This window comes from Erinaceus europaeus, chromosome 3 (genome assembly GCF_950295315.1).
Source record: "Erinaceus europaeus chromosome 3, mEriEur2.1, whole genome shotgun sequence".
Lineage (NCBI taxonomy): Eukaryota > Metazoa > Chordata > Mammalia > Eulipotyphla > Erinaceidae > Erinaceus > Erinaceus europaeus.
The window spans coordinates 132,544,912-132,572,046 of record NC_080164.1 but is presented as its reverse complement, the minus strand read 5'-3'; the positions used below and the strand labels follow the sequence as shown (position 1 = coordinate 132,572,046).

Here is a 27,135-nt window from a genome sequence, read left to right as displayed (position 1 = left end):
TGCTTCCAGGTTTTGGCTATTACAAATTGTGCTGCTATGAACATAGGTATACACAAAACTTTTTGGATGGGTATATTTGGTTACTTTAGATATATCCTCAAGAGAGGAATTGCAGGGTCCTAACTACCTGGTAGGTCCACTTCTATCCTTCTGAAGATTCTCCAGACTGCTCTCCACAGGGCTTGGACCAATTGACATTCCCACCAGCTGTGCAGAAGGGTCCCAGTGTCCCCACAACCTCACCAGCATTTGTCGCTGCTACCTTTTCTGATGTATGACATTCACAGGAGTGAAGTGGTATCTCACTGTTGTCTCTAATAAGGTATCTTATACTACACAAATACAATAGCACTGATGATTTGTAACCTGCGATTTCTACTTCCATGGGCAAGAGTAACTATGGCAAAAAGACATTCACTCATAAATGTTTAGTCTAAAAACTAAACCATTGTTGGGCTGAAATTCAAGTGCAATGACATGAGTTTCATAGTCCAACACTGACAAAACTATTTGCCAGAGTCCCTACCCTGATGGAAAGTTACATACTATTATGGAAGCAGAGGCTAAGAAAACTTTTGTTGGGGAGGTAGCCCAGCGGGTCAAACACACATGGTGCGAAGTGCAAGGCTCTGCGCAAAGATACAGGTTGGAGCCTCCGGTTCCCTACCAGCAGGGGGGTCGCCTCACAAGCGGTGAAGCAGATCTGCAGGTGTCTATCATTCTCTCCCCTTCTCTGTCTTACCTTCCTCTCTCGATTTCTTTGTCCTATCCAACAACAACACCGACAAACAAACAAGGGCAACAAAAGAAAATAAATGGCCTCCAGGAGCAGTGGATTCCTAGTGCTTGGTTATCACCAAGCCCCAGTGATAACCCTGGAGACAAAAAAAAAAAACCTTTTGTAGTCTTGTGCCCTGTTCAGGTTTTAAAATGTGGTTTGGGGGGTCAGGCAGTGGCACAGTGGGTTAAGCGCATATGACGCAGAGCTCAAGGACCGGCGTAAGGATCCCGGTTCGAGCTCCGGCTCCCCACCTGCAGGGGAGTGGCTTCACAGGCGGTGAAGCAGGTCTGCAGGTGTCTATCTTTCTCTCCCCCTCTGTCTTCCCCTCCTCTCTCCATTTCTCTGTCCTATCCAACAACGAACAACATCAACAATAGCAATAATAATAACCACAACGAGGCTACAACAACAAGGGCGACAAAAGGGGGGGGAATGTGGTTTAGGGAGTTGGGTGGTAGCGCAGCAGGTTAAGCACACGTGGCACGAAGCACACGGACCAGCATAAGAATCCAGGTTTAAGGCCCTGGCTTCCCACCTGCAGGGGGATCGCTTCACAGGCGGTGAAGCAGGTCTGTAGGTGTCTTTCTCTCCTCCTCTGTCTTCCCCTCCTCTCTCCATTTCTCTCTGTCCTATCCAACAACGGCATCAATAATAACTACTACAACAAGGGCAACAAAAGGAAATATATATTTTTTTTAAATGTGGTTTAAAGAGAGTCGGGCGGTAACGCAGCGGGTTAAGCACATGTGGCGCAAAGCACAAGGACCTGCATAAGGATCCCGGTTGGAGCCCCCAGCTAGCCCACCTACAGGGGAGTCGCCTCACAGGCAGTGAAGCAGGTCTGCAGGTGTCTTTCTCTCCCTGTCTTCCCCTCCTCTCTCCATTTCTCTTTGTCTTCTCCAACAGCGACGACATCAATAACAACAAAACAAGGGCAACAAAAGGGAAAACAATTTAAAAAAATTTTTAATATGGTTTAAAAATATGGCAGTATGTAGTGGCCGGTTAGCTCAGTTGGTTAGAGCGCGGTGCTAATAAAAATATGGCAGTAGCTAAGGAAACTTTTTTTTTTTTCATAGCTGTTCCACATGACCTGTTATAGAATAATCATGACAAAAAATAAGTTCAAGAAGGGTCAGGAGTGTCCAAATAATTTGAAGTCTGGGAACATGGAAATAACAGGAGTATACATGAGAAAGCCCAATAAAGAGGTTTAGGAGATTATTTACATCTTTTATTTATATCTTTATCACAAACTCTGCAAGGGAGCATAGAAAGATTTGGAGGACAAGAAATGAATTTCTAATTTCACATACCAACAACTATCTTTAAACTCACTGTATAGTGATTTTTTACTTATTAAATTTAAAGTGATGAACCCCGACATAATGTTTAGACCCACTTTCCTAATCTTGCTTCATCTTGGATGGATCTTAAAGGATCCATGTTAAGCAAGATAAACTAAAAAGAGAAGAATGAAGATTGGATGATCTCACTGTTGGAACTTAGAAAATACAAAAGAGAAAATACAAGGTGAAACTTGAACTGGGTGTGATGTATTACATCAAAGCAAAGGACTCTTCTTTGGGAGAAGGGGACAGGAGGGAGTAGAGAGGGCACTGGGGTCTTGGTGCATGATGGAAAAGAACCTGAATTAGGAATGTGTTTTGCAAGAGATGAAAATTTGTACCCATGTGTTAACAGCTGTACTGTAAACCATTCCCTCCCCCATGATTTAGGTGTATGCAGTAAGAAAACAGGACTCCAGAAATCTATACAGAGTGAACATCAAGAACAAAGCTGTGCAGTAGCATTATCTACAATCATGGAAATATTTGTTGTTCAGCATGATATCCTAGAGCACCATGTGGCTATTGAGAACTTGGAATGTGGCAAATTAAACCTGTAATAATGTTTAATTTAAATGACTACATGTAACTGGTGCACTGGCATTAAGAGCCCCAGAATTTGGCTGTATAGGCTGAAATTTTCCAGAGCTCCATTTCTGGGTCTAGCTTATTTCACATAGCATAATTCAGTTCAAGTTCATTTATATTGTTAAAAATGGCAGGATCTGATTTTCTTTTTTTAAACTGGAGTAACATTTTATTTTGTTTTTTAATTTATTTATTGGACAAAGACAGTTATAAATTGAGAGGGAAGGGGGTGATAGAGAGACAGAGAGATACCTGCAGCCCTGCTTCACCACTCACAAAACTTTCCCCCTGCTGGGTGGCTGGGGGGCTCAAACCTGGGTCCTTGTGCATTGTAACATGTGCGCTCAACCAGGTATGCCACCTCCTGGCCCTTTTATTGTGTTTTTATACTTGTTTATTCAGTCACCTGTGGAAACTCAGACTATTTCCTTATTCAGCAATTGTGAATTGCTGCCAAGAATGTGAATGTTAGTATCTCTCCCAAATACTCCTTTCATTTTCTATAGTATATATATGTGTGTGTGTCTGTTTAAAAGGACAAAGTTAAAAAAAATTATGGAATAAATTCAGAATTATACAAAATGAATAAGTCCTAGCAGATAATGAATAGTATAATGATTAGTATTAATAGTTAATACACTTAACATACAATGTGTTGTTGCGGCGGTCTGGTGTCGGGCTGCACCACGGAGGAGAGGACGTCCAGAGCAAAGGGGTACACAAATCTTTATTATAGGATGGGGGGAGGTTTGGTTTAGACCACGTGGAGCCAGCCGGCAATGGCCGACCACGGGGGGAGAGCAGGGAGCGAGACCTCAGAGGGGGAGAGCCGAGAGCCCAGAGAGAGGGGAGGGGTGAGGGGGCTTTTTATTGGGCGACAACCAGGGGTGACGTGTAGGGCCAGGATTGGTTGAAAGGGGGCACTCTAGGATTTAGCGGGGCATAGAAAAACCTGGGGGCGGAGACTGCATCAGAATAACTCCTCAGCAACATCTCCTCCTATCCCTTTATATCTAAATGGACACAGTAAAGAAAAATGGAATGGAGCAGGCTTAAATGTTTTAGAGGAATGCCATGCTCAGGTGGGAAGATGTAGGACTTTCTGTGGAGGAGGGAAGGCTTAAATGGCTGCCAACCTTGTGAGATTTATGCGTCCTCCTGTGCTCAACCCCTCTTTAGAGAGAGAGACTTACCTGGAGAGACTCATCTCATAGGTTTAAGCGCAGCCTGCTCAACCATCTCTTCACAATATCTCTACATCTTTTCTATCTTTCTATCTAGTAATTGCATAAGATGTACAAAGTCTGTAAAAGACTATCATGGGGCAGAAACCTTTTGGGCATAAGCCTAAATGATATAACAAAATAGGAAGGGACAAGTAGGGGAGAAGTAAAAGCCAGTGTGGTGTGAAGGGAAGGTAACATTAGGTTTTAAGGGACGAATTTGCGTTAGAAAAATCTCTGAACCTAGGAAGGATATTGGAGGGATTAGCTGTATCTTCTCACGGGCTACATTAAGGCTGCTTTTCTTTAATGCAGGAATGAGAAAATCACGTAAGGCATAGAGATCTGTATCTGATTTTCCCCATATTAAAATATCATCTGTATAATGAAAAATATTAAGGCCCTTATGAATATATGGGACAAGAGCAGATTTAACAGCCTCCTGACAAATTGTAGGACTATTAGCCATACCCTGGGGCAGCACCACCCATTCAAATCTATCAGCAGGGCTGGCATTATTAATAGACGGAACAGAGAAGGCAAAACGTTTACAATCTCGCGGATGCAAGGGGATAGAGAAAAAACAATCTTGTATATCAATAGCTATGATTGGAATTCCCGTGGGAATTGCAGAAGCAAGAGGCAAACCCCTTTGGGGGGAGCGCCAGACCTGCATGGTTTTATTTACTGCACGGGGATCTTGAAGGAGGCGCCATTTTCCTGAGCGCTTTTTAATCACAAAGACAGGAGTATTCCATGGGCTTCGAGAATGACGAATGTATCCCAAGGACAACTGCTCTCGGACGAGCTCTTTTAAAATTTTTAGCTTATCCCTAGGTAAAGGCCACTGTTCCACCCAGACAGGCTCATTAGAAAGCCAGCTTAAGCGGGGTGTTTGGCTACGAACAGTGGCATTTAGTATTGGGGGTGCTGAATAGACCTGGTATCGCGGGAATGAGTTTTACGCTCTGCAGAGGCGTCTGTGGATATCCTAACATTAAGACATTCCAGAAGATCCCTGCCCAGTAAGTTGGTGCTAATATTAGCTACCAAAGGGCGGAAGTGTCCGGTAGAACCTTCTGGGTCTTCCCACATAAGCGAGTCTCGTGTGCAAAATGCTCTTGTCATCCCTCCTATTCCATGTAAACTGGGTCCAGGGATGAGTTCCCAATCTTGGGGAACCTCTTCTTGCCTTAAAATCGTCTTTGCTGCCCCCGTGTCAATCAAAAATTTAAAAGGAATATTGCCAATCTTTACTGTCATAGAAGGGTGACCTTGTTCTAAAACAGGAGTGGTCCACAAAATCTCAGGCCCCGAATTTGTACCATTCAGGGGCGAACCATCTTTATGAAATTGAGACCAACAATCTCTCTTCCAATGAAACCCCTTATGACATTTTAGACAAACAGTACGTGGTCTCTGGCTCCCTGACTGAAAGCGGGGTTGCTCTGGCTGGAGGCATGGTTTCCCTGACTGGAGGCATGGTTGCAACTTATCAGGACATTGGTTACGCCAATTTCCTTGGTGACCGCACTGAAAGCAGGCCCCGTTTTGCTTACGTGGGGCAACTGCATAGACCTGCGTCGTAGCGGGTGCCCCATAATTGCCTGATGTAAGTTCCTGTGTCGCTAGAATCCAATTATCTGGGTGTAGGTGTTTAAGATTAAGGCATACCTGACGGAATTGTGGTGTCATGCCTTCCCAGACAATAGAGCGCAGGAGTAGTTTGCAGACGTCAGGATTATAAACCTTTCTCTCTAAGCTTCTCTTCACCCTTGAGATGAAGCTCGCCAATGACTCATCAGAGCCTTGGTGAAAAGAGTTAATGGGAGCTGATGGATCTACATCAGGTGTGGTCACCCTTTCCCATGCTTGTGTTGCACAGATGCGTACCTGTTCAAAATAACCGGTTGGAAACCTGGCTTCTGCCTGCTGAGCTCCAGATTCATAAGCTCCTGCTCCAAACAAAGCATCAGAATTCCATTCTACCTGTTTGTTACTATTTTCCTGCGATTGCCTAGAGCACTCATCGCAGAAACATGCCTGCCACTGAAGATAGAGTGGGTCTGGGAGTGCAGCACGAGCCAGATCTTTCCAGTCTTGTGGTGTATTTAAATGCTGGTAAAAGCTTCTCAAGACGGACTTGGTCCACGGAGAATGCATTCCGTCCTCCCTGACTGCTTGTCTGAGCGCTCCAAGTTCTTCAGAGGAATATGGCTGCCAAGGCTGAGGGTTTTGTTTAGAAGGGGCCAAGTTTACCGGGAATGTGTGGATTTGGTCCGATGGCGTGGGAGAGGGAGCTACAGAAGTGGAAAGTTCAGTAGAAACTGCTGTAGTGGCTGCAGGGGAGACTAAACGCATATCTACAGGGACGGAGCTACCGGGGTGGACTGCACATGGTTTAAAATCCTTAAATGCTGAAAAAATATCCTTTAGCTCTCGTATCTCAGCCACTAGGTCCCTTAATGGTGACGTATCAGCAGGGGGCAGGGTCAGGGACGAGGAAGCCTCAGGCGGAGCTGAAACCGCTGCAGCAGGGGCCGGGGGCGGGGTCAGGAAAACGGAAGCTGCAGGCGGAGCTGAAACCGTGGCGGCAGGGGCAGGGGCGGGGTTCAGGAACGCAGAAGCTGCAGGCGGAGCTGAAACCGCTGCAGCAGGGGCCGGGGGCGGAGCTGAAACCGGGATGGCAGGGGCAGGGGCGGGGTTCAGAAACGCAGAAGCTGCAGGCGGAGCTGACACCGGGACGGCAGGGGCAGGGGCGGGGTTCAGGAACGCAGAAGCTGCAGGCGGAGCTGAAACCGGGCAGGCAGGGGCCGGGGGCGGGTTCAGGAACGCAGAAGCTGCAGGCGGAGCTGAAACCGGGATGGCAGGGGCGGGGTTCAGGAACGCAGAAGCCTCAGGCAGAGCTGAAACCGCGGTGGAAGGGGGCGGGGTCAGAGGAGGAGCGTCTGAACATGTGTGCGTGTCTGTGGGAACGGAATTCTTGGGTTTAGCCGCTGATCGCTTAGGATGTCTAAGTCTTAAGCACATGTGATTTAACTCTCGTACCTCAGCCTCAAGGTCACTTATCCTTATGGCATACCACGTTTTACATATCTTGAAAGTGGCGACCACAGTTAAAAAAATCCAAGGGGTAGCGAAAATTAAACCTTTTATGACAGCGGGAATCTGTCCCAGGTCAAGAGATAATGACTGGGACATCTCCTCATAAAACAAGAAATTTCCCATGGTGGAGGGAAACACGGGGCCACAGAAGTGGGCGGATGCCACTTACCTGTGTCTGGGCGGTTTCGGAGACCTCAGGCCGGGCGTGGTGTGGGTACAGAACACGATGGGCGCCAGATGTTGTTGCGGCGGTCTGGTGTCAGGCTGCACCACGGAGAAGAGAGAGGACGTCCAGAGCAAAGGGGTACACAAATCTTTATTATAGGATGGGGGGGGAGGTTTGGTTCAGACCACGTGGAGCCAGCTGGCAATGGCCGACCACGGGGGGAGAGCAAGGAGCGAGACCTCAGAGAGGGAGAGCCGAGAGCCCAGAGAGAGAGAGGGGAGGGGTGAGGGGGCTTTTTATTGGGCAACAACCAGGGGTGACGTGTAGGACCAGGATTGGTTGAAAGGGGGCACTCTAGGATTTAGCGGGGCATAGAAAAACCTGGGGGCGGAGACTGCCATCAGAATAACTCCTCAGCAACAACAATGAGGTCTTAAGAGACTATTTTTCAGATATTCTAAATACACACACAGAAATTATGCAGTATGTAGTTAACTTGACTGCAGAAATCTTTCAGTGTTTATTAAAGCACATTTACCTGCATACATGTATATGCATGTATGATTTTTATTTAAAAAAGCAAAACACACACACACACATACACAAACACACACCTACCTCTGTGGTCCCTAAGAGAACTTCCAGGGGTGTGACTGGACTGAGATCATAACAAACAACTGCATAAGCACATGGAAAAGCTGACTGTGACTGATACACCTCACAATATACAAAAGAGTTTAATGACGTAGCAGTAACCGGTTAGCTCTAAATGTAGAACTTAGTAATAATAGTGAACTGTTCAGTAATGAAAATATCTACTTGAAATTTACTTTGATAATCAGAAAACATATACAATATAATCAGACTATAGTTTATAAACAAATGTCCTATCAAGGTTATATTTATCCTAGGAAATTCGTCATTAACAAAATAGTCATAACTTAAAGATAAGCCTTTACGGCAGGAGAAATAATAAAAAAGCAATGTAGTATGGAAAAACTATCATACAGTAATACTCCACCTACAAAATGTTTTAAATGTATATGCATGACTGTTCGTGATAGACCTGAAAAAGGGGGTGGCCTAAGGATAATCACACAAAACTTCTTCAGTTAACTGTAACTGTAATGTATCTATACCAAAATATGCAAGAAATAAAAATTGGACTCTTTCGTTAAGACTTTTCATTTAATATTAAAAGGAAGGATAGTGCCAAACACAGATATCAATGACAAATGACACATTTTCCAACAAAAAAATGTGAACAGAAACACAACAACAAAAACATTTATACATAACAACTTAATAAAAGGTGTACAAAGGCAGAGGCACAGGAGATGAGAAAAAATGAACAGATCTGGCAATGCAGGTAGAGATCTGTGCTGTTCCTGCAAGCCAAGGAACACAAATGATTGCTAGCAAACCTCCACAACAGGTTTCAGAGGTGGGAAGGTGGATCTGCTGACACTTGATGTTAAGACTCCTATCTCCAGAACTGGAAGACAATCATTTCAATTGATATAAGCCACCCAGGTGTACGGTGCTGTTACAGCAGACTTAGGAAATGAATAAAGACATATAATTTACCACAGTTCTTATTATTCAATGATTAGTGACTTAAAAGAAATAACTGGAAAAAAATTTAAGTAAATAGATATATTAATCAAATCAAATTTCCAACAAAGAAATATCTTTTAACTCTGGTATTATTTTCATGTTATTGAAATATGAATATGGGTAACACTGGAGGTCAAGATTGCATTCATGGAAAAAATTAGAAGATACACATCAGTGTTTGAAATACTTCATACAAGTGCACACAGAACTGAAATGTTTATTTTAAACATCACAAATAATCAGAAAAATAAAAGTCTGAATATACAAATTGTTGTGTGCTTGTATCACCACCTATAGATATACCCATGTCTAGATACACAGATATTGACACATCTATGTACACATATATTTAAATTTTATTTTATCTTTTTATCTGAGTAAAAAGAAGAACACTTTCCTCATTCAGGAGATTTTTGATGTTGTAGTAATTTCCTAGAAGGGATAAGAAAGTAAGAATTATTTCCATTTGATTAAGTACTTGGCTATCACTGAAGCAGCTGCAGTATAAGCACCAAATATAAACAGTAACTTCACCAAATCCTCATGAACTGAAATACCTAAGAACGAACCACCCCTTGTGATTCAGGTAAGGTTTGAAAGAATGCAAAACTTCACATCATTCAGACAATCAATGAAAAGAAAACTTAGACAATAGAGGAAGGAACACTCTTTTGAACTCAATCATGATTAGGTCTTTGGAACTACTATGAATTCACTATACCAAACATATGGATATATAGACAAATATACAAAATTAATTAACAAAGTTAAACAAGATAAACACTATTTCAAAATCAATATAGTAAAAGTGAAATACGGATAATACTATCAAACGCAAGCAGTTGTACAGCACTGATAATCATAATCATTGTGTATTTCTACATATTATAAATTGATAAATATTAAGAATAAATTAATAAATGTAATATTCCCAACACTGTTGGCATATACAATTTCCTTTCACAGAGTATAAGATCTATCACTGCCTATGTTGTTTACTTATGTACCTACTTTTAGAACAATGCTTGGTACTCAGTCACATTTGCTGAATTAATTAATTAGTTAGTTAATTAAAATTTCTACTTTCACAGACTTTTGCTATTCAGTGCCAGGATTTTTTCAATGAAGCACACTATTTGCATGTTTAAAATAACTTCAGAAATAACACAGGGGAAATAATTTTCCTTCTACCCTGGACAACACATCTTCCAAATAAATTTATGTATTTTTTTTTTGCCTCCTAAATTTTTTCATTTTATTGTATAGGACAGAGAGGAATTGAGAGATGGAGAGGTAGAGAGGGAGAGAGACAGAGAAACACCTGTAGACCTGCCTTACTGCTTGTGAAGTGCCTCCCCCCCTTACAAGTGGGGAGCTAGGATATGGAACTAGAAACCTTATGCAGGTCCTTGAGCTTCATGCTATGTGAGCTTATCCCAGTGTACCACCACCCAGCCCCTAAAAATTTCTTTATTTATCAATAAACTGTTGTTCAATTTCCAGGTGTTAAAACACTACTGTGGGGGTGTAGGGTAATGCTGTACCCAGTAAAGTGCACATATTAGCATTCACAAGGACCCAAGTCCAAGCTTCTATTACCCATCAGATGGAGAGGGGAATGGGGTAGTGTTGTGTGGGCTGGAAGGACTCGCAAGCAGTGGAACAGTGCTCTAGTGTCTCCCCAAGGCCCCTCCCCCACCTCTCTCACCCTGTCAAAGAAAAAAAAAAAACTGGCCTCCAGGACTAGCAAAGTAGTCCTGCAGACCCTGAGGGCCCAGCAATAACTTTGATAGTAAAAATTAAATAAATAAAAACATAACACATTTTCCTAGTGATAAAATTACAAGAACTCTATATCAAACTTCTTTAGTCTAAGTCACATTGTGCTTCATTTGGAATACCACTGTGAAGTTCATCTTCATGATACTCACAAGCTATTGTATGAACACTGTAACTATGTGAAAGAAGACTGTTTTAATTATTCTTACCTGAAGGAATATAGAAGGAATCTCCAGTTGTTATTACATACGGTGTTTCATGTAAAATACATAAAAGGTCACCAAAGTTAACATAAAAAATCTGTAAAATGAAAAATGAAAACCTCATTTCAGATTGAATCACCCTAACAACTATAAGAAGTGAAAATTCTTTGAAAATACAAAGAAAAAGTATGGTAGGCATGGTTTAATAGTACCCCAAAGCTGGTCAGGCTCCTAGTCTCCAGAACCTTTTATAGTACATGGCAAAAGGTTCGGAAGACTGAACAATAACCTTAAATTATTTAAGAGGGTACAATCTAATAATGAATCTTTAAAAATTAAGAGTTTATTTTCCTGAAAGCAAAGCAGAAGACAGCAATAAGACAGAGGAAAAATTTTAATATGAAGACAAACAAAAAAAGCAAACAAGCAAAAAAAAAAAGAAGAAAGAAACTTAAGCTGTTGCTAGCACAAGAACCAAGAAATGTAGACATTTCTATCAATTCAGAATGAAATCCTGACCAACATAACCAATGAAGAGATGAGAACTTCATTCCTGTAACCATAGAAAGCTAAATTCTGCTAATACCCTGCATGACCTTGAAAGTAAAATCACCCTAAAACTAAAGAAGAATACAGGTGTGGGGAAGATAGCTAGCTAATGGTTATGTAAAAAGACTCATGCCTGAAGTTCCCAGATTCAGTCCCTCACATCAACATAAACCACAGCTGAGCTGTGGTCTCTGTGCCTCTGGAACATCTAAGAATGCAGATCTGCCAACATCTCGATTATAGCCTGAGATCCTCTAAGTAGTTAATTCCCCCAGAATTCAAACCTACATACTTTGAAAAAATAAATTGTAAAATTTAAAGTGACTTGTTAGATAAGCTATAGAAAACAATAATAGCTAAATTTCCTTCCTTATTCCTTATTATTTCTGGCTAAAAATGAATCAGAATCACTATACAAAAGGTAATTTAGATTATTCTGATATTACTTAAAGTTATCATGGAGTTCAGTTCCAGTGAGCACATCATAAATAAAAAATAATCTCAAGTTGAAAATGATAACTGATAACTGAAGCTTGCTCTAACAAAACAAAACAAAAACAAACAAAAAAAAAGGACTGGTCCTGATTATCTACTGAATGAATACACATTTCTAGTTTTCTCTCATAAATGTCATATTTTTAAGGGCTTGCAGACAGGTCCCCTACAAATTATTCAGTCCAAAGTGTCAACAATGCCAGGGTATGAAAAGCCTGGTCCCTGGGCTCCATGCAGTTCTTTTATTACTTCATCTAGTTTACACATTAAAGAAAATCAAACAGCAACATTTTTTTTAAAAAAATTTTTACACAGCTGAATTTTGCTGATTATAACCCCAGGGTATCATTTTAAAGATCTATTGTTTTTTAAAATTCCCAAAGACTGGTAGTTAGATTTACAAATTCATTTGCAGTTTTTGTTCACTTATTTGCTCATAAGGAGGTAAAGGAGGCAGGAATATTTTACAAATACTGGTGTAAATCTTTTAACAGGAAGCATATAATGTTTGACTGTTTTCTAGATATTAGCAAACATTGATGCTCAATGCCTAGATATATCAGGAAGTCTGAAAAGTCATAATATGTTTTTCTATGCAAGACTGAGTCATGACTTTTGTGACAATCCAGTAGTTGACAATCAATAGTTATAAAGATTGGATATGTTTTCACATTTCTGAAATAAAAAAAAATAGATGTCAGTTCATCTCACCCTCCAACAAACTGTCATCCTACTCTAACATAGAGACTTAGATCTTAGGCACAATCAATTGCTCTGATTTTCTTAATTCTCCTATAGTTTGATTTTAACAAATCTACTGAAGGTATATGCTTGCTCTTTCTCATACAGATTCTCTAACACTGAATTTGAAGGAAATAGTTAAATTAATAGCTTGTGCTGGTGGCTCCATCTGTCCCTTTTATTTCTATATACACGTATTAAATCATGTGGTACATATGTACAAATTGAAGAAAAAAAAAAAACAGAGGGTAAATAGCATAATGGCTATGCAAAAAAACTCTCATGCCTGAGGCTACAAACTCCCAAATTCAATCTCCTGCACCACCATAAGCCAGAACTAAACAGTACTCTGGTAAATAAAATAAAATAAAAGTAACTCACAATAGTCTGTAGTGAGTCAATAAATGAAGCAAACAAGTAGAGAGACCTTAAAAAGACACCATAAAGTTCCTAATGAAATAGATACCCTTTCTCACCTACTTCCTATTACACTTCTCTCAGTTACTCCAAAGCTAACCTTATCAAACTAAGGACTACAAAAGCTGAGTAAAGGCAAGAGACTGGCATACTTTAATGATGACTCTTTAGTCACTATCAGGCCACCCCATCAGCTGGGGCCCCAGTCAGGGAGTTCTGAAATTTCCACACAGACATGGTGGGCTTAGACCTTGAATAGATCCCTCTCTTCATTGTCACTGGTCATCTCTATCAGGAACAACACAACAGACCCCCTTTGTGGGACCCCATAGGACCTTGCCCTCAATGTGGATCAACAATGGTAGAGAATGTTCCATCCTCCAAAGGGAGGCTGGATAATATATTCTATCTACCACCTGAGGAAGATGGGTCCTGAAGCTGGGGCTGTTTATAACGTTCCTATTCATATGACCACAGAATATCAGCTGACACCTACAGGGATACAGAGGTTATATAGGCTCCTAAGCTGAATATGGACCCCAGGTCAAATCAATGGGGTCTACAGTTAACAATATTTATACCCCTTCCCCATATTTGGGAGCTACTCTCTTCCCTGATCCACCTTTCTAGCCCTTTTTCTAGCCATGACATCATCTTCCCAGACAATAACTTGGATCCACCTGCATATTAGATGTCAGGCTCAGGAAAAAACTAGTATAGTCATGGGCCCTTTAGGATATAACTAAAATATGTCTACTAGCTATCTACAAAATGGAGACCACCCCCCAACTCTTCACCTGCAATATTCTAGCCTTTAGGTCCATGATTAGTCAACAATTTGTTTGGCTTTATGTTAACTCTTTTTTCAGCCACCAAGTTCCAGATGCTATCATGATGCCAACCAGATCTCCCTGGGCAGACAACCCCACCAATATGTCCTGGAGCTCCGCTTCCTCAGAGCCCCACCCCACTAGAGAAAGAGAGAGGCAGGCTGGGAGTATGGATCAACCTGTCAACACCTATGTTCAGTGGGGAAGCAATTACAGAAGCCAGACCTTCGACCTTCTGTACCCCATAATGACCCTGGGTCATAATGACTCCCAGAGGGATAAAGAATAGGAAAGCTATCAGGGAAGGGGATGAGATACGGAGTTCTGATGGTGGGAATTGTGTGGAGTTGTACCCCTTACCCTATGGTTTTGTCAGTGTTTCCTTTTTATAAATAATTTTTTTTTAAAAATCCTCTACTGAAAAAAACTAATTCTGATTTTTCATTACAAAAAATTAAAAGCAAGGGAATTGAGGAGATAGTATCATGGTTATGCAAAAAGACTAATGCCTAAAGTTCTGCCATCCCAGATTCAAGCGGTAGTACCACTGTTAAGTCAGAACTGAGCAGTGCCCTGGTCTAGGGAAATTTTTTAAAACAAAGGCTAAAGGCAATTATTTGGAAGAAATTAAATGAACTATAAGTACCTACAAACATGCTGCTTTTATACATCTCTTTCAAGTTTCTGTCATTTACATTTTAAAATTCTGGTCAGGGAAAATAAGAGAATTTCCTACTTTGCAGTTTGCTTCAACAATTATCCTATTCTTCAAAATAATATGCTAAAATTAATAACAAAGTGCTTGATATAATACTAAGAACATGTGCTATGTAACTGTTATATTATTACCTCATTAAGTCTAAATATCAAATTTCCTGTGTACACTTTAATAGCTTCTAATTGTTGTAAATACTGTCTATGCTATAAAAACCATATACTTTCAGCTTCCTTAACTTTTTTTTTTTTTTTTAATATTTATCCCCTTTTGTTGTCCTTGTTGTTTTATTGTTGTAGTTATGATTGATGTTGTTGTTGTTGGATAGGACAGAGAGAAATGGAGAGAGGAGGGGAAGACAGAGAGGGAGAGAAAGACACCTGCAAACCTGCTTCACCGCTTGGGAAGTGACTCCCCTGCAGGTGGGAAGCCTGGGGCTGGAACTGGGATCCTTATGCCAGTCCTTGTGCTTTGCACCACCTGCGCTTAACCCGCTGCGCTACCACCAGACTCCCCTTAACTTTTATTTTCTTAGGAAAATATCCTGAAATATGATTCATAAGTCAAAGGCTACATTCATTTCTCTACTAATCTCTGCTATAACTAAGTAATTATAAAGTATCACTCAATTTTATGTGGATCCCTTTGGATATAAGCCATGTTAAAAATTTCAAAAATTCCCTTTTGTATAATAAAGGCATGACAATATGATGGATAAATGGTTTCATTTAATGATGGCATTTCAAAATTATCTTCATTACTTTACCTTAGTGAGTATACAGGGATTATATGTCACTTTAGTTAGTTCTGTTACTCTTTTCATAATATCTAGAGCTCTATGACATGCTAAAATTTAGTTAAAGAATATTTTTAATCTGGGTTCTTATTACACTGATATCAAACATGTTTACCTTTCCTTGTTTGAATTTGGTTTTCTTAGTTAACAGGAACTCGGGGGTCTTGGAGTTCTTCCCCCTCTTTTTTAATTTACTTTGATTTTGTCAGTAAAAATAATGATTTTGAGTGTGATATTTAGTAACTTGTCATCTATAAGTTTCTAAAATACTAACTAAATTGTAATTTAGATTTAATATTTTTATTTAATACTTCCTTTTAAAAAATGTTATTTATTTATTATCCCTTTTGTTGCCCTTGTTTTTTATTGTTGTAGTCATTATTGATGTCATCGTTGTTAGAACAGAGAGAAATGGGGAGAGAGGAGTGGAAGACAGAGAGGTGGGCAGAAAGATGGACACCTGCAGACCTGCTTCACCTGAAGCCTGTGAAGTGACTCCCCTGCAGGTGGGGAACCAGGGGTTCGAACCGGGATCCTTACACCAGTGTGCTTAAGATGCTGAGCTACTGGCCAGCTCCCTATTTAATACTTCTTAAATGCTGTTACAATATTATTCTTAAATTTGCTGGTTTCCCAAATTCTATAGTTTTAAAATTAAAAATCTGGGAAAGTGACAGATATGTATATCTGAGTTAAGAAAAGTTCTGTGAAATATGGTCACTAGAAATTATAGATATGCACATAGCTATCTAACTATATAGATATGTATCAATCAAACCAGTATTAGAGATGTGAGTCACCAATGAAAAAAGCAGAGATGGAAAAATGGAGTAATAATGGCTGGGTACTGGCACACTCAGTTGAGTGCATATTTAGCATATGCAATGATCCAGGCTCAACCCCTTTCTCCACCTGCTAGAGGAAACTCTCAGGAGCAGTGAAACAGGTCTGCATGTGTCTCTCTCTCTTCCTCTGCATGTGTCTCTCTCTCTTCCTCTCTATCTCCTCCACCCCACTCAATTTCTCTCTGTCCTATCAAATAAAACAAAGTGGGCGGAAACAAAGATAAAAGGAGAAACAGTCACCAGGAGCTATGTTGTGCAGGCACTATGTCACAGAGATATAACCTTGGTGACAATAAGAAAAGAAATAAGCAGAGTAATAACTTCAGCCAGAAAATGTGTGTATGTGTACACACACACACACACACACACACACACACACACAATCCTGTCTGCTACCACTAGTCACATGATCTTTCTTTTAGCCCTTTATTGCTAAAATGCACGGTCACAATTAGATTTAGACTTACGGAGTCAGCGGTAGCACAACAGGTTAAGCGCATGTGGAGCAAAGCGCAAGGACCGGTGTAAGGATCCCAGTTTGGCCCCCAGCTCCCCACCTGCAAGGGAGTTGCCTCACAAGTGATAAAGCAGGTCTGCAGGTGTCTATCTTTCTCTCCCCCTCTCTGTCTTCCCCTCCTCTCTCCATTTCTCTCTGTCCTATCCAACAACAATGACAAAAATAACTACAACAATAAACCAACAAGGACAACAAACGGGAATAAATAAATATTAAAAAATAAATAAAATAAAAAATAGATTTAGACTTAATATTACCCTCCAGTTTTAAAATTCTAATGGTTTATCTGCAAACTAATCTTCTGTGAAGTTATTAATAACTACTCATTAAACATTTTAATCTCAAAGTTCTGCTATACATAACAACAAGGATTTTTAAATAATTGTTCCCTGACTAATTCTAAATAGACTAAACAAATAACAAAAATTTTTCTCTCCCTATCTGTGATCTTGGGAGAGCAATGCAATTTCCGATGGAGGGAATGAGGATATAGAACTCTGGTGATGAAAAAGGTGTGAAACTACACCCGTTATAATTTGTAAATCAATACTAAATCACTAATAAAAAAGATGAAAACAATTTCTGTACACTACAGTATATCATTTCTGCAGAAATAGTAAACTGAAGGTCTCATCAAGTTCAGTAAATAAAACCTGCACATAGTAAATGATATATAAATATATGCAGAAATAAACTTACCAAGGTATCTGAGCCAACATGCTGCTTTCCCTTTTCTTGATGTGGCCCTAATATCAATTTTCCAGTAGAAAAAAAAGGTGTATCCAATGTCTTATATACTTTCAATTCACTATGTTCAATAAAAAATTGATATGTATCTCGTGGTCTTACAAGATCTAAGGGAAAAATACAAATGTAAAAATATAAAACAGTAGTTATAATATTGATCAATTTTATAATGTATTTACATATAAACAACAGAATTAATTCTAAATACAAGCCTGCCTTAAAGACATAAATAATTAATAACTGATACTAGAACTAAAATGTTAAGAGTCCAATTATATATCTCCTCTTTTTACAAGTTTATGCAGGCCACTTGTCTTCTCTGTGTTTCTATTTCCTTTTATATAAAACAAAATATTTAATCTACATTAGATTTCTGAATATCAAATAATTAATGTGCATGTAATATTTTTTAAAAAACACTATTAGGTAATTCTTAGGAATTAACCATAATAATGTCAGTATTATTTTATTATAGCTCAGGTAGAAATTTAAAATTAGCTAGAAGACAAGAAAGATTTCCTTTTTTTTAAAATTTTTATTATCTTTATTTATTGGATAGAGATAAGTCAGAAATCAAGAGGGAAGGAGGAGGGAGAGAGACAAGAGAGAAACCTGCAGCCCTGCTTCACCACTCGCAAAGCTTTCCCCCTGCAGGTGGAGACTGGGGTCTCGAACCTGTGTCCTTGCACATTGTAACGTGCACTCAACCAGGTGTGCCACCATCCAGCCCCAAGATTACTTTATCTTTAAAAAGTCTAACACAGGGTTGGGAAGATAGTATAATGGTTATGCAAAGATACTTTCATGCCTAAGGCTCTGAAGTCCCAGGTTCAATCCCCAACACCCCATAAACCAGAGCTGAGTAGTGCTCTGGTTTCTCTCTCTCTCTCTCTCATATTAAATAAAATATATTTTTTAGGTGGTCGGGTAGTAGCACAGTGGGTTAAGTGCACATGGCACAAAGTGCAAGGATTGGATCCCAGTTAAGGATCCCAGTTGGAGCCCCCGGCTCCCCACCTACAGAAGAGTCACTTTACAGGCAGTGAAACAGGTCTGCAGGTGTCTGTCTCTCCCCCCTCTATCTTGCCCTCCTCTCTCCATTTCTCTGTCCTATCCAACAACAATGACATAAACAACAACGATAATAATAACCACAACTATGGTAAAACAACCAGGGTAACAAAAGGGAAAAAATGGCCTCCATGAGCAGTGGATTCATGGTGCAGGCACCGAGTCCTGGCAATAACCCTGGAAGCAAAAAAAAAAAAAAAAAAAATGCATATATATATATATATATATATATATATTTAAACAAAAAGGGGGGGGCGGGAGCAGATAGCATAATGGTTATGCAAACAGACTCTCATGCCTGAGACTCCAAAGTCCCAGGTTCAATCCCCCACACCACCATAAGCCAGAGCTAAACAGTGGTCTGTTAAAAAAAAAAAAGTGAAAAAGTCTAACACATACTATTACATAATACATTCTTCTCTACTTGCTTATTAAATAAAAATTTTTTATTTACCTGATAAAGGTTCTGAATAACCAGAGATCTGTCGCTCACAAATTACTATCTCACTTTCAAACTTCCCTTATTTCTTACAAATCTTTTCAGGTCTACAATTAAAACATTTTTTCCCCCAACACTAGCTTCTGGTCTTTCTCTGGTCATATGTGAACACAGACAATCCATAATCACAAGATATCCAAATACATAAATTCAAGATGCAGAAAAAAGCAGTAACTTCTGGGGGCAGGCAGTGGTGTACCTGGTTAAGTGTATATCTTACAGTGTAAAAGGACCCAGGTTTAAGTCCCTGGTCCACACTTGCAGGGGGAAAGCTTCGCAAGTGTTAGAGATGCAGGTGTCTTTCTGTATCTTTCCCTCTCAGCTTCTCTGTCTCTATCCAATAATAAATAAATAGTTTCAAAAAAAAATTTTTTTTTTAAAGCAACTTCTGACAGCAGTGACAACTTTTCTAACCAAATACAGGATAGCAATGTTTTTAATTATGGATAACATTTTCAATATTATCCCTTATCTTACCCATGAAGACAAGCTCTCTTGTTTCTGGGTCCTTCACCCTTGTTGGCTGCAATGGGTCTCCTAGTGGTATATTTAGATTTATCACTAATTTACTCTCTGTAAAAGAAATGTACAAATTAGATATTTAAAATTATTTTCTATTAAAACTAATGTAAAGTACGGTTATAGGCAAGATACAAAGCAAAGGAGCCCAAGACACAACAATTTATTCTTATTGATAAACGGTCACTGTAGTAAGCAAAGATTCAAAAACCATAAAGATTTAATATATAAGCAAATATCCTGAACTTGTTTCTTATAAACTTATTAAAGCCTGTCAGTTCTTGAACTCTTATGTCATTAAAAAGTGATGTACATTCTCTTAACAGTACATAATACACTGTAGAAAGAATAGGAAGTACATAATACACTGTAGAAAGAATTCACCAAAATTAGGTAAGAAAAGTTTCATTTCATTGTGTGGTTTTTCACAAGGAAATTGTGTATACTATGCCATTAATACTATTTTAAAAAGTAAAAAGAAAGAAAGAAAGAAAGAAAGAAAGAAAGAAAGAAAGAAAGAAAGAAAGAAAGAAAGGAAGGAAGGAAGAAGGAAAGGAGAGGAGAGGGGAGGAGAGGGGAGAGGAGGGGAGAGGAGGGGAGAGGGAGGGGAGGGGAGAAGAGGGGAGGGGAGGGGAGGGGAGGGGAGGGGAGGGGAGGGGAGGAGAGGAGAGGAGAGGAGAGGAGAGGAGAGGAGAGGAGAGGAGAGGAGAGGAGAGGAGAGGGGCAGAGGTAGATAGCATAATGGTTATTCAAACAAACTGTTATGTCTGAGGCTCCAAAGTCCTAGGTTCAATCCCTTGCACCACCATACGCCAATGAGCAGTGCTTTGGTGAAAGAAAGGAAAGAAAGAAAGAAAGAAAGATAGAAAGAAAGAAAGAAAGAAAGAAAGAAAGAAAGAAAGAAAGAAAGAAAGAAAGGAAGAAAGGGAGGGAGGGAGGGAGGGAGGAAGGAAGGAAGGAAAAAGTTTATTTTCAAACTTTGCAAAGAATATAAGCATTGCTATTTAAAATAAAATCTAAGGTTAGGAACACATTAAGCAGTAATGTCAAGATTTATATGCCCAGGGAGTCGGGCGGTAGCACAGTGGATTAAGCGCACATGGTACAAAGTGCAAGAACCGGAGTAAGGATCCAGGTTCCAGCCCCCGGCTCCCCACCTGCAGGGGAGTCGCTTCACAGGCGGTGAAGCAGGTCTGCAGGTGTCTATCTTTCTCTCCTCCTCTCTGTCTTCCACTCCTCCATTTCTCTCTGTCCTATCCAACAATGATGGCATCAATAACAACAACAACTACAACAATATAAACTAGGGCGGGAGTCAGGCGGTAGTGCAGTAGGTTAAGTGCAGGTGGCACAAAGCTAGGGCCGGCGTAAGGATCCTGGTTCGAGCCCCCGGCTTCCCACCTACAGGGGAGTTACTTCACAGGCAGTGAAGCAGGTCTGCAGGTGTCTTTCTCTCCCCCTCTGTCTTCCACTCCTCTCTCCATTTCTCTGTCCTACTCAACAATAATAGTTACAAAAAAAATTTTTTAAAAGGGCAACAAAAGGAAATAAATATTTTTTTAAAAAACAAGGGCAACAAAAAGGGAAAATAAATATTTTTTAAAAATTAAAAAAAAAGATTTATATGTCCAAAGTCCAAGTGGTGCCTTATTCCATACCTGACACCATCAGATGCCAGAGTTAGGAAATGCTCATCTCTCTCATAAAAATAATTATTTTAAAACAAATAAAATAAAATTTACAAGTTATTTTCAGGAATAAGTTCATATTATTCATACTTTTTTCATTATGATCAAGGCAGATCTTTTTCCTATTAATTATTTTGTTCACTTTTCCTGTGTTTCCTTTTGCCTTCCTTTTGGCTGTTACTATGCCTGGGGACAATACTCCACCAATCACAAATCCTCCTGAAAGACAAAAATGAGAAAGTATCATATCTGGAAAAGTGGAAAGTTTGAAATAAAATTCTTTACATTAATGCAGTACACTTTCAAAGTATCAAAGAAATGCATCATCACTAATTCTACAGCAAGTAATTCCAACAGTATACATGCCAACCAATTTCATTTATGTCTCCATTATCTTAAATCAAGAAGCACTGATAACTGAGTGATACCTTTTCCCTGAGATCAACAACCACTATTTGCAGTATAAAAACTAACAGCAAAATACTTAGTTGGAAGGTACATGACCCAGGTTAAGCCCGGCCCCCACCAAGGGGAAGCTTTGGTGCTATGGTTTCTTTCCCTCTCCCCTTCTATGTAAAGGGGGAAGAAAGTTATGAATAACAAACAGAGCCTTGAGATTGCTCACCTGGGAATGTACCAGCTTTGACATGTGCATGACCCCACAGTCTGAGTCCCATTCATTAGGGAAAGCTTTGTTATAGGAGCTCCCCCTCTCTATTTGAAAAAGGAGGCCTGCCACCCCCTCACCTGGGGCCCTAGTCAGGGAGTCCTGGGATTCCCACACATACATGATGGGCCTACACCTCTAACAGGTTCCACTCATCACTGGGTCCTGAAAATAGTACAGCCTGGAATCTTCCTAGCCATGACCACAGAATGTGAGCTCACACCTATAGGGATGCAGAGGTTACATAGCTCCTAGGCTGAATATGGGCCCCAGATCAAATTGATGGGGTTTACAGTCAACAATATTTATACATGTTTCCCATGTTTCAGAGCTACTCTCTTCTCTGATCTAGCTTTCTGGTCCTTTTTCCAACTATGATACAATGCCCAGACAATAGCTTAGGCTATTGTCTGCGTATTGGATGTCAGGCACAGGCAAAAACTAGTTGGGTCAAAGGCCCCTTGGAATATACCTAAAACAGACCTACTAGATTTTTCCAAAGTGGAGACCCCAAGTCTCCATTCGCAATATTCTTGCCTTTAGATTCATGATTAGTCAACAATTTACTCTGCTTTCCATCTTAACTCTTTTTCAGCCACCAGGTTCCAGATGCTACTATGATGTCAACCTGAATTCCCTGAACAGACGGCCCCACCATGTGTCCTAGAACCCCAGCTCCCCAGATCCCTGTCCCACTAGGCAAAGAGAGAGGCAGGCCAGGAGTATGGATCAACCTGCCAACGCCCATGTTCAGTGGGGAAGCAATTACAGAAGCCAGACCTTCCACCTTCTGCAACCCACAATGACCCTGAGTCCATGCTTCCAGAGGGATAGAGAATGGGAAAGCTATCAGGGGAGGGGGTGGGATATGGAGTTCCGGTGGCAGGAATTGTGTGGAATTGTACCCCTCTTATCGTATGGTCTTGCCAGTTTGTCCATTTTATAAATAAAAACTTTATTTTAAAAAAAAGAAAGAAAAGAAAAAGTAGGCCTAGAATGGTGCAGCCATGGCAACGGCAAGAAGAATAAAAAGGGAGGAAGGCAGGCAGGCAGATAGGGAGGCAGGCACAGAAAGTATAGTAACTACTTATTGTTAGCTACATGTGAACGAAGTCCCGTTTATTTTAACTATTATCTATCAAAGAAGATAAGACAACTTTCTTGACTAACATATCATTTCTGTAGGAATAGATGATAGGGGATGAGGATAATACGAGGAATATTTAACCTTTGCCATTTATAATTATCTCATGGTCTGATCTAATGTTTCATTTTATGTAATTAGAAATCTTGTTAATAATACTGATATAACACTCTATACAGCAAGTACACACATAAACTAATATAGAAGAAAAATTCAGCCTATCTGTAGTAATCAAGTAAGTCTATCAATAGATTTGAATCTATTCTTGTCATATTTTAGGACTACAATGAATAAATGAGATACATCAAAATGTAGGACTTTGCAAGGAATACAAAAAAAAAACATGTATGTGCATAAATATCTTTAAATACACTGTAAAAGAGCTGGGGAGACAGCATAATAGTTGTACATAATTGTTATTTCATGTCTATGGTTTCAGAATTACAGGTTCAATTCCCAGCACCACAACCCAGAACTGAAGAGTGCGCTGGTCTCTCTCCCCATATCTTTTTCATTGTCTCTTTCACTAAATGTAAATAAAATAGGAAATTGGGCACAGCGGGTTAAGCAAGGGGGCGGAAAGAGCAAGGACCAGCATAAGGATCCCAGTTTGAGCACCTGGCTCCCCTCCTGCAGGGGTGTTGCTTCACAAGCAGTGAAGCAGGTCTGTGGGTGTCTGTCTTTCTCTCCCCCTCTCTGTCTTCCCCTCCTCTCTCCATTTCTCTCTGTCCTATCCAACAACAATAGCATCAATAACAACAATAATAACTACAATAAAAAACAAGAGCAACAAAAAGGAATAAATATCTTTAAAAATACAAAATAAATTTAAAAAATACTTTTTTAAAAACTAACAATTTCCATTTTTATTTGTCAGACATAAAAGAAATTAGATTTTACCTGATGGCCTTCCATGATAATCTATCCGCTCCCCTCTCCAGTATTCCAAAGGTTTCAATCGTGTTCTTTTAGTCCTGCGAACATTTGGTGTATTGGAAGGCAATACTGTACAAAGATATAAGATAAATATATATATATGTACTATATACATATAAATAATTTAAAGTCTTGCAGTGGAAAGGTTGATGTTACTTTCTAGAATACTAGTGCTTCTAAACAAAATACTAAAAAAGCAAAATTAAGATGTTTTTGTACTAAGTTTTTAAAACTGAAAAGCTTAGGCTACTGGATTGACAATGACTTAAAAACTTAATACAAAAGGTTAATGATACTGGTTCACAGAAATTGCCAAATATTATAGGTAGACACAAACTGATTAAGAACAATTTGACAATGCTTATTATTATAATAAGTTTTTGACTCAAAAATCTCATCTCCAGAAAGTGAGATTGCAAAAATATTCACAAATATGGGTAAAATTAAATGTTTAGGAACAAAAAGTCTTACCTAATTTGTGATGTATCTTGCTCACTGGTGTTACTTTAGATCCTTTTACTTCTGAGTCATCTGCAAAATTCAAGAGATAATATCATGTGCAATAGTTAATTCTACATCAAGTGAAAGTATGCTATTTAAAGTATGCAGCATTATAAAATTTTGTGTGTGTGATGGCACCATGCTCCAGAGAGGATCAACATGCCTTTGGCCCGAGATTTGCTGTACCTGTCCTTGGACGAGGAAAAGAAAAAGCATAAAAAGAAACAAGTGGTTCAAAGCCCAAATTCTTACTTTATGGATGTAAAATGTTCAGGTTGCTACAAGATCACCACAGCTATCAGCCACAGCAGATGGTGGTTCTCTGTGTGGGCTGTTCCACAGTGCTATGCCAGCCGCAGGCGGCAAGGCCAGACTCACAGAAGGGTGTTCATTTAGAAGAAAGCAGCACTAATGACTACGCAACTCCCAGAATTTGTGTTACATCACAGAAAACCTTATCAGTTCAGTAATTCTATCAGGATGATGTAATTATGTTTAATTTTGTAAGGTATACAACAATGATCTCCTATTTTGGTGTCAGTTTTTCAATAAAGTTTTGATTATTGGGGGGAAAAAAATTTTGTGTGTGTATGAGAGATCACAGAGAAAGAGAAACCAAGACCAGAGCACTCTTCTGGCATTGATTTTCTATTTGTTTTTGTGCCACTGACTTTCCATTTGTTTTGGCGTTTCATGTTTGTCTTGAGGAATCAAACTCAGCGCTTCACACAAGCAAAGCATGTACTCTATTAACTGAGTCACCTCCCCATTCCAAGTAAATAAACTCAATAAGATCTAACCTGACAAAACTACTAAGTATTTTTCCATTGCTCTGGATTACAGATTAAAAAAAAAAAAAAAGTAAAGGGAGTTGAGGGATGAAGTTAAGATGACCAAAGAGGAGGGGGTTCCCGGAAGATGGCGGACTGAGAAGCCGCTAGCGGCGTGAGCTCTGATCACATCTTATAGAAACGGTAGGATTTTCTGCCTTTAGCAGGCCAGTCAATAAAGGGCCCTATCGGTGACACCAAAGAGGTGACTATAACTTAATTTGGGTTAAGAATTAAGAGTAAAGGTGGCACGAACTAGTGGGCGGCTGCTAGAGACTTCCCAGGGGACGCTGGGCAAGGCGGGTGCGCCGGGCATTGTCCTCTGCCCAGGAAGGCAGCTCCTCCAACGGTTGCAGAGCGCTGCTGGGCGGCCGGCAGAGGACCCAGAGGGAGCACTATAGCTCGGGGGCTTTCTCTTGGGAGTCTCCAGGAACCACCGCGACCCTGAGGACGGATCCAAAGACTTCTTGAGTATAGCTCTCATTGGATCAAAGGACTTGGAGCTAGTTTTCATTTTCGAGAAATCCTTTAAAAAAAGTCTGGAGTGGGGGGGTTTACCGGGAGATGGCGGACTGAGAAGCTGCTAGCCGCTGAGCTCCAAACACATCTCCTGGAAACAATAGGATTTTCTGCCTTTAGCAGGCCAGCCAATAAGGGGTCCTTAGACACCAAGGAGGTGACTATAACTTAATTTGGGTTAAGAATTAGAGTAGGGGAAAAAAGGGGAAAAAATTCTTTTTTCTTCCTTTTAATTTTCAAGCATACCTCCTTCCCGCCCCCCCCCATAAGCAGTCCCTGGGGAACAGCTCCTAGCAGGATACCCCACATCACCAAAGAGGGTGCTTTTTTGAATTCACTGATACACATTTGGGAATTTCCTTTCACTGCTCTTTAATTACAACTCTTTTACTTATCTTCTCCCTTTTCTCTCTCTTGTCTCTTTTTCTTTTCTTTTTTTTTTAATCTTGTCATACACTTCTTCCTTCTTCTTCGCCTTTCTGAATTTGTGAATTATTTTGGGGAAGAAATCTGACTCAGAGTGGACTCTCTATGTGTGTATCTCTGCTCTAGTTCCCTTTCCCCTCTTGTTACCCCTAGAATATACAGTGGATAGTAGATTTGCATAACTGTCTATCCTTGCTATCCTATCTTTCTTTTCTCTTTCTTCACTGGGATTTGGTTGCTATTATTTCACGGACTGGAGAAATTGTTTGGCTAACTGGTAATGATTAAACTACTTCAATACTTACTTCAGTTACTACTGTAATTCCTGAGGTTGGTGAGTGCAATTGTCATAAAGGTATTTAGTACAGTGTTACTTGTACTCAAGACACAACAACTGAGGAACAACAGAGCATAAAAAAAAAAGAAACACATAAATTAAAAAAATGGGTAGATCAAAAACAAATAAAACTGCTACCCCAATGAATGAAGACAAGAGCCCAGAAGAAACTACAAATCAGCCAGAAGTAACCATAGATAAGAAAAGTATGCAAGCAATAATAAACTTATTAATCACAGAAATGAAAACAACATTGGAGGAAAGGAATGGCAGTATTAGGGAAACAAGAGTTGAGACCCCCAAGAAAAAAACTGATTATCTTGAGGCAATCAGAGAACTGAAAGCTGAAATAGCTGTAATGAAGAAAGAAGCTGAGGCAAGGGAAAGCAGACTAACAGAAGCAGAAAACAGAATTAGTCAGACAGAGGATGAGTTAGAGAAAACAAAGAAAGAGGTGAAAGAGCTTAAAAAGAGATTGAGAGACACTGAAAACAACAACAGAGACATATGGGATGATCTCAAAAGAAGTAACATT

The 27,135-nt window shown here is 39.8% G+C and overlaps 1 protein-coding gene and 1 pseudogene across 1 annotated transcript in view; one reads left to right on the top strand and one right to left on the bottom strand.

The window, feature by feature from the left end:
• Window positions 1-8,381: 8,381 nt before the first annotated feature.
• Window positions 8,382-27,135, bottom strand: part of CENPC (centromere protein C) — a 75,310-nt gene continuing 56,556 nt past the window's right edge. The window contains exons 13-19 of the mRNA XM_060187993.1: window positions 24,459-24,518; window positions 23,952-24,056; window positions 21,331-21,459; window positions 19,511-19,606; window positions 17,416-17,570; window positions 10,818-10,908; window positions 8,382-9,261 (exon numbers count right to left, since the gene is read on the bottom strand). Of these exons, the coding sequence (XP_060043976.1) occupies window positions 9,191-9,261; window positions 10,818-10,908; window positions 17,416-17,570; window positions 19,511-19,606; window positions 21,331-21,459; window positions 23,952-24,056; window positions 24,459-24,518 (707 nt within the window). The 3' untranslated portion in view covers window positions 8,382-9,190. The remainder of the gene's footprint in view (window positions 9,262-10,817; window positions 10,909-17,415; window positions 17,571-19,510; window positions 19,607-21,330; window positions 21,460-23,951; window positions 24,057-24,458; window positions 24,519-27,135) is intronic.
• Window positions 24,648-24,900, top strand: LOC103109425 (small ribosomal subunit protein eS27-like; annotated as a pseudogene).